This window comes from Oncorhynchus keta, chromosome 32, assembly GCF_023373465.1.
Source record: "Oncorhynchus keta strain PuntledgeMale-10-30-2019 chromosome 32, Oket_V2, whole genome shotgun sequence".
NCBI classification, from domain to species: domain Eukaryota; kingdom Metazoa; phylum Chordata; class Actinopteri; order Salmoniformes; family Salmonidae; genus Oncorhynchus; species Oncorhynchus keta.
In genome coordinates this window covers 26,547,803-26,555,582 of record NC_068452.1, presented here as the reverse complement: position 1 = coordinate 26,555,582, position 7,780 = coordinate 26,547,803, and the positions used below count along the sequence as shown (strand labels likewise).

Genomic DNA, 7,780 nt, shown 5'->3' with positions numbered 1-7,780 from the left:
TGCTGAACAATCCTAAGTGTGGAGTGTGTCAGCATGATATAGATCAAGTTTAATGGGGTAGGGGGTCGGGGGGGGGCAGAAGTTAGTAGGTATTATTATTTTTTTGTGTTATTTTTTCATGCTAGTACAGAATATGGCATGTCATGATTGATCGTACATTCCAGCACAGTAGGTGGCGGCATGTACTTAAACGTTTGTTTGCGGACCGCCATGAAGTAATAGAAGAAGATGAGGCAACGAAACTGCCTGGAACTACAAGTCCCATGTGTCTCGCGTCAGCCATGGTCGTCGAAGTGTTAAAACGTCAGAACCGAGCGGGAGACAGCTTGTGGGACAGACAGCGCTGTTCTGGAAACAACTAGTTATACGCATACATTTGCATTTTGTAAGCATTGATACACGTTTCCTACTACTTCAGAGACATTTTCGCTTGCAAATGTATTCAGGGAAACGTTAGTAAGGTCACACGTGAGGGGAGGTGCCATATTTATCAGATCAAGTTGGTCGATGGCCGTTGCAGGGCATGCCCTGCTCTTGCTAGCTTGCTAAGCTAGCTAGCTAACATGTTATGACTTTACCAAGTCAGAACAACGTTAAGTAATTTGCTTTGATGGCTGTATTCTTGTGGAACATTTCCAGCTTTATCACACCATTGGAAATGATCCACCATGTTCAGCTATTTCCACCTAGCTAGTTAGCCTCAACTATCCTGGTATGAGATGGTGTATGCCAAGTGTTTATAACTAGTTACCAGATAGTTATAACGCTAAACATATCTTGCTACTTGGCTAACATTAGTTTCCACTTCTTCCAGAGAGTAGCACAATGATAGCAAGCTAGCAACGTTTACAGACAGAGCAACTTTCCACCCCCTGTGTATATTAGCCAAAGTTAACTAACTAGTTAGCTAACTATGAATAATGTTTATTAACATCACTTCCAACTGCATGTGTGTTTGGTAACGCTAGGTCTTTGGCAGGTACTCTACTAGGTGGTAATTGATAATATAGTATGTGTTGCTTAAGTAAGTAGTGCATGTTCTTGTTCATAAGTTAGTATGTTCCCCAGGTGTCCTGATGGCGACAGATGCTGTTGCACAGTTGGCCGACTCTCTGGCCAAAACTCAGGTGACTGAGGGAGAGTTGAGTTATAAAGGCCAAGGACGCAAATTCGACAATGCACAATCTGGTAAGAATTCCAACCATTGTCCATTGACTCATTATGCTTATGCTCCTCCAATTGTCATCCAATAGGTTGTTCAAGTACAATGTGGTGTCCAATGTTGTATTTAAAAACAAAAAATGTAACCTTTTATTTAAATAGGCAAGTCGGTTAAGAAAAAAATCTTATTTAAAATGATGGCCTACCCCGGCCAAACCTGGACGACGCTGGACCGATTGTGCTCCTCCATATGGGACTCCCAAAAACAGCCAGATGTGATACAGCCTGGATTCGAACCAGGGACTATAGTGACTCTTGCACTGAGATGCAGTGCCTTAGACCGCTGCTAATCTCGGGAGCCCAATGTATTGTTCTTCAAACAATCATGGTCTGTCTTTTCAATCTTTCCCTCTGTCTCCTTCTTTCCAGTGGAAGAGATGGTGAAAGAGATCCAGGAGTTCAAGGGGTTGCAAGCGCTCAGGCTGGAGGGGAACACTTATGGGGTGGAGGCAGCACAGGCCATCGCTAAAGCCCTGGAGACAAAGAGTGAATTTAAGGTACCAGTCACAGAGTGATTATGAGATGAGGTGTGTTTTGATTGACTGACTGCCACACGGAGAGAGATGGATGATCTCATATGTTGATTTTGATGAGGTACCTGCTGTTGGCTCTGTTCTATCTTGCTTTTATATCTGTCATATATATAAATATGGCAAGCTAGACAATACTTTGGCTAACCCTTTATATAACCCTCTCTCCCTCAGTACTGTTACTGGAGTGACATGTTTACTGGGCGACTGCGTTCTGAGATACCTCCAGCCCTGGTGAGACAATTTAAAAAAAAAATAATAATAATACTTGCTCCCTTTGATAGATGAAAGATGATCTGGGATTGTAAACTCAGCCTTCATCTCCCCTATTCAGAACTCTCTGGGTGCGGCCCTGATGACAGCAGGCGCCAGACTGACCGTGCTGGACCTTAGTGACAATGCCTTTGGACCAGACGGGGTGAAGGGCATCGAGAAGTTGCTCAAGAGCACTGCCTGTCACACACTGCAGGAACTGAGGCTCAACAACTGCGGCATGGGCATTGGTGGAGGCAAGGTGGGCAGAATGTCTCCAGCTTGATAGGAGCTACATTGCGTTATTGAGCAGACTCCACAACATAAAGTTGCCCCGTACTAGTTGTAATGTAGTCTGTATAATTTAAGAGAAGATCTAAAGCTAATTTAACTTCTCGTATGAAAAAAATAGCTTGTGTTAAGGTTGAATAGTGCTATCAGTTGAGAAGTGATATCATGATTTAATATCTATCTATCTATCTATCATCATATCTAACTTTTTCCAATGTAGTTTTTTCACTGTGCTTTGTATATGGTCTCCTCAGATCTTAGCTGCAGCGTTGACGGAGTGCTATAAGCAGTCCAGTGCACAGGGCACCCCCCTCGGGCTGAAGGTGTTCATCGCAGGCAGAAACCGTCTGGAGAACGATGGGGCCACTGCCCTCGCCCAGGCCTTCCAGGTACAGACACTGGCTCCTGAGCTGAACATATCAGAATTTCTGACAATCTGGACTTGTAGAGTACATGCAGTTAGTCACCACAGTGGTTCACATGGAGCTCTTAGCATTAGTACTGGCAGCAGCATGGATAAAGCTCCTCGAATCCTCCAACGTAATGCCACTGAGTCAATAAGTAAACTGTCCTGACAGTGACAAGCTATATACTGTCTATATAGCTATCTTTGTCTGATGCTACTGTATGACCTCAGCTGATGGGTAGTCTGGAGGAGGTGCACGTGCCCCAGAATGGGATCAACCACCCTGGAGTGACTGCTCTGGCCACTGCCATGCAACACAACCCCCAGCTCCGGGTCCTCAACCTCAATGACAACACCTTCACCAAGAAAGGAGCTATCGCCATGGCACAGGTACAGTAGTGGTTTGCCTTGTGTACAAAGGCCGTATGACAATGAAACTCATGAAGTTGATGTATGCTCAAATGCACTTGCCATACTATTGACTGACACTGTGTGTTTTGTGCCCCCTTCAGGCTCTGAAACATTTGCGTAGTGTCCAGGTGATAAACTTTGGAGACTGTCTGGTGCGTTCCGAGGGGGCTATAGCCATCGCAGAGGCAATCACTGAGGGGCTTCCCATCCTCAAGGTACAGGGTAGCACTGGTCCCACCCTTGGCTGCAGGAACATCTACTGCTCTTGATTGTTAATTAATGTGTGTTCATACACTTCCCTCTGCTGTGGCAGCACCTGACTCATACCCATATATTTTTTTAACCACTTTGTCAGGAGCTGAATCTGTCATTCGGGGAGATCACAGGAGAAGCTGCACTGTTGGTGGCACAATCAGTCGAGGGCAAAGCCACACTGGAGAAACTGGACCTAAATGGTACATGTTGGATTTGACTAACAACACATGAAAACTGGATTGAAAATGTAGCATCGGCTGGTAGTGTTTTCATAGAATCTGTAGAGTTCATGTGTGACTTTGTGTTGTATGTGTGTGTTGGTACTGTCAGGTAACTGCCTGGGGGAGGAGGGCTGTGATGCTCTCAGAGAGGTAATGGATGGCCTGAACATGGGAGACCTGCTGGGATCACTCAGGTACTGGATTGAAATATTAAATGAGTTTTTATACTTTTAGACGTACCCACACTGGACCTCAACCATCCTGTCTTTTATCACAAGCCGCCATGAGAAAATATTTTTGTGTAATCTTTGTCTCTACCTGCAGCGACGATGAAGGGGAGCCGGAGGAGGATGATGAGGATGATGAAGATGAGGAGGAGGATGACTATGAGGAGGAGGAGGATGATGATGTGGAGGAAGAAGACAGCAGTGTGAATGAGGTTTCCTCGCCTCTGTCAGTGCCCCGACCCCCAGATGCCTCCTCCTTCCTCTGCTTCCCATCCCCCGACAAGCTACTTAAACTGGGCACCAAGAGGGCCCTGCTCTTTGAACAGCAGGTTAACACACCCTGTCATGAATACCTTACACAGCAAACTACTTAGTGGAAACCTGAGGTGACATACAGTGTGTGTCAGTAGGCTAAAACAGGTTGATGGTGACGTGTTTAACCTTTTGTCCTTGTTCTTCTCTTTCCAGGTAGATGTGGCTGATGCTGGTAAGACAGCGGAGGCATTCTTGAAAATCTCCTCTGTGTACAATGAGGAAGATAAAGATGTTAAAAGTGCTGTACTAGACAGTATTGGTAAGGGCCACTTACCTTATTTCCGAGTACTTACTGAAGACATGGGGCCAGATGACTGAGTCCATGGATGTGCAACTTTTTCCGTTAATCTGTATGACCGCAAGTTAAGTATATGTCCTCTTTGTTCTGCAGATGCAATTCTTAGGAAAGCCTTCGCAAGCCCCTCCTTCCAAGGTTACAACTTTATATCATCACTGTTAGTAATGCTGGGACTCCTCAAGGTATGCACACACGTTCTATGAATTTGTAGAAAAACTCCTGGTTTTCTTCTGCCTTGTATTATTGTAGCCCTTGTGTCTCCCCCTCTCCCTGTCTCATTCAGAGTGAGGACAAGGTGAAGCCGGTGCGTGTGGTACCTGGGCATTTGCAGGCCCTGGAGTATGTTGTGCGTCAGGACTACTTCCCCCAGGACCACATTGCCGTGCTGGAGGCCTTCATGTCCCGGTAAGGGCATGAGTGATGGGTGGCAGCGTAGCTCTCAGGTACCCTCTCCGACTGCAGATTAACACACCACATTGGCACATAGGGAACTAAGGATATTGCCAACATGCTCCAAATTGCACAATGTACCCATGTTCTTTTGTTGTCAGGCTGCTGCATTTAACAATAGTAAAGATGAAAGGGGAAACTGTCCATTGCAGGTGTATAACTGTATATTTGTGACTTTCAGACACGTCCAGGCCCTGGAGTCGTGCAGTAGCGCCAGGAACATCCTCAAGTCCACGCTGGAGCAGGTCAGGCCTGAAAACTGAGTCACACAGGACCGCACAGACTCTCACATATTTATGAACAGAACAATTCCCACCCCCAGACATATGGGGGCCTTTAGCGCACACAACAAGGACTTAACTGTTGCACTGCACTCTCTTTCGCCAACTCAGAAGACTCACAGCTGGAGCCTTGCCCATCATCTTATGGATGTACATTATTTTATGGATGGACCGATTTTGAAATATTACACACAAACATTTGGGAGATGAATGTTGTATTCTGCCTCACCCTCAGTGAAAGGACTGAAATGTGACCTTAAACACAGGTTTGCTCTCCGTATTTACCCAGTAAGTAATGGTTTATTTTAAAAGGGTTAAACGGATATAAAATATAAATGTGTGATATGGGCTGCTGTGGAAATGTGATTATGATTTGAATCAAAAGGGAAGAACTGAATAAACGTGTTGATTTCTTTGTTGCAGCTATTAAACAGACACTTTTTGGGTGTCCATATACTGAATGGCCTGGGAACATTTCAATTTCACAGTTGAGCAAGCACTACCTTGAATAAGGATCTAGTCCAACCATATTTACTTTTTACAGTGGGAAGAAACTATTGATTCGGTGTAGGTTCTTCTCCCAAATTTTTAAACCTACGGTGAATAAAAATGTAAATGCCACATGCAACAATTTCAAGGATTTTTCTTAGTTACAGTTATAAGGAAATCAGTAAATTGAAATAAATTCATTAGGCCTTAATCTATGGATAATACATGACTGGGCAGGGGTGCAGCTGTGGGTGGGCCTGGGAGGGCATAGGCACACCCACTTGTGAGCCAGGCCCTGCCAATCAGAATGAGTTTTCCCGCACAATAGGGCTTTATTACGGACAGAAATACTCCTCAGCACCCCCTGCCCTTTCTGACGATTTTGCAGGTGAAGAAGCCGGATGTGGAATTCCTGGGCTGGCGTGGTTGTCTGCGGTTGGGAGGCCGGTTGGATATACTGCCAAATTCTCTAAGAGAACGTTGGAGGTGGCTTATGTTAGAGAAATTAACATAAAATTATCTGACAACAGCTCTGGTGGACATTCCTACAGTCAGCATGCCAATTGCATGCTCCCTCAAAACTTGAGACATCTGTGGCATTGTGTTGTGTGACAAAACTGCACATTTTAGAGTGTTTTTTTATTGTCATTGTGTAATGATTATGCTGTTTAATCAGTTTCTTGATCTGCCACACTTGTCAGGTGGATAGATTATCTTGACAAAGGATAAAATAACCACTAACAGAGATGAGAGAAATATGCTTTTTGTGAGTATGGAACATTTCTGGGATATTGTATTACAGCTCATGAAACATGGGACCAACAACACTTTACATGTGTTTATAATTGTGTTCAGTGTATAATGCTCCTGTGGCTAATACTGAGCAAGGTGCACACACCTGTTCGAACTTCATTTCTACTTGAAATATTCTCAGATAAGGGAGAATTGGGGCTAAAATACATAGAGCAAGCCAACTATTCAAGGAAGCGGCAGACCGTTGTACTTGATCCACTTGTATGGGGACCTGCCACTTCATCTGGAAAAGAGATTAGGCCTGGGATGTGCTTTTGAATGAATACACTGTTATTTGGACATTAACTCAGTTGAATGTGCTGAAAAGGTCATAGATATACTTACTACATATCCATAACTGATTCATACAGTATTTCTAATATTAAATGAGTACACCACATCAGACTTTGATCTTTGTTAATTGCATTAACCAATTCAGTGGCAAGCTGCTCTACAATTGTTAAGCTAGTGAAGGTTAGAGCAATATGCTTTCACCAGACCCATTATTGGGGACAGTGGGCTGCCTCTTCTCAAGCATAGAAAAGCAGCCCTTCTTTGTGAGCACCTGTCAGAACTTTTTTTGAAGGGGCTTTTTAGGTACCATGGGATATAGCCATTTATAGTTTAACTACGGGGAAATACATTTCATTTTATTGATTTATTTTCCATTAGCTTGTTGTGTTTAAAAATACATTTTATTCAGTGAGTTTGCACTCGAGTAACCTTAGGGTAGTGCGTAGTTTACTGGATGTTAGATTGGTAACCAGCCTGGTCTCATAGACTAGATGAAACATAGTAAATGGAAATCCGGGAACATTAAACATAGTATATGTTAACGTTTGGTATGGTTACAAAAACAAAAGTAGGGTGGTTGCTCGGTGTGGGTGGATGGGTGGGCTTATATCGCGAACGTCTAGCAACCCAAAAGTTTTGAAAATCATTGCGGACAATTTTAGCTAATTTGCAACTTCAACTACTTACTACTCTTTAGCTACTTTGTAACTACTTCGAAACTACTTAGAATGTTGGCTTACCCTTTTAACTAACCCTAACCTTAACCATTTTAGCTAACCCTTCCCCTGATCTTAAAAGCTACACATAAAAAACTGTCAATTTATAGAGTAATTCACATATTTAGGAATAACCCTGGCAGGTTTGGCGTTAAATACATTTTCTAATTTCCTTTTATGTAGGTCCTTTTATGTAGGACGCGCACACGGGTTGAATCAATGTTGTTTAACCAACTTGGAATACACATTGAATTGACGTCTATGCCCAGTGGGACAGTTGGCTACCTTCGACCTCTAATCTGTCAGAAAATGTATTGCCAAGGTGTTCATT

At 43.6% G+C, this 7,780-nt stretch overlaps 1 protein-coding gene across 2 annotated transcripts; it reads left to right on the top strand.

Annotated features, from left to right (window-relative positions):
* Positions 1-241: 241 nt before the first annotated feature.
* LOC118365449 (ran GTPase-activating protein 1-like) lies at positions 242-5,619 on the top strand. 2 transcript variants are annotated; one of them, XM_035747674.1, is made up of 15 exons: positions 242-385; positions 1,069-1,188; positions 1,591-1,718; positions 1,926-1,985; positions 2,086-2,265; positions 2,549-2,683; positions 2,932-3,090; positions 3,213-3,326; positions 3,467-3,566; positions 3,697-3,781; positions 3,912-4,143; positions 4,283-4,388; positions 4,521-4,609; positions 4,711-4,832; positions 5,059-5,619. In XM_035747674.1, the coding sequence occupies exons 2-15, from the start codon at positions 1,077-1,079 to the stop codon at positions 5,138-5,140; spliced, it is 1,704 nt and encodes a 567-aa protein (XP_035603567.1). In that variant the 5' UTR covers positions 242-385; positions 1,069-1,076; the 3' UTR covers positions 5,141-5,619. The 2 variants fall into 2 exon arrangements, with proteins under 2 accessions (XP_035603567.1, XP_035603569.1); XM_035747676.2 differs by having other exon boundaries at positions 4,711-4,870; positions 5,059-5,196.
* The last annotated feature ends 2,161 nt before the right edge of the window (positions 5,620-7,780 follow it).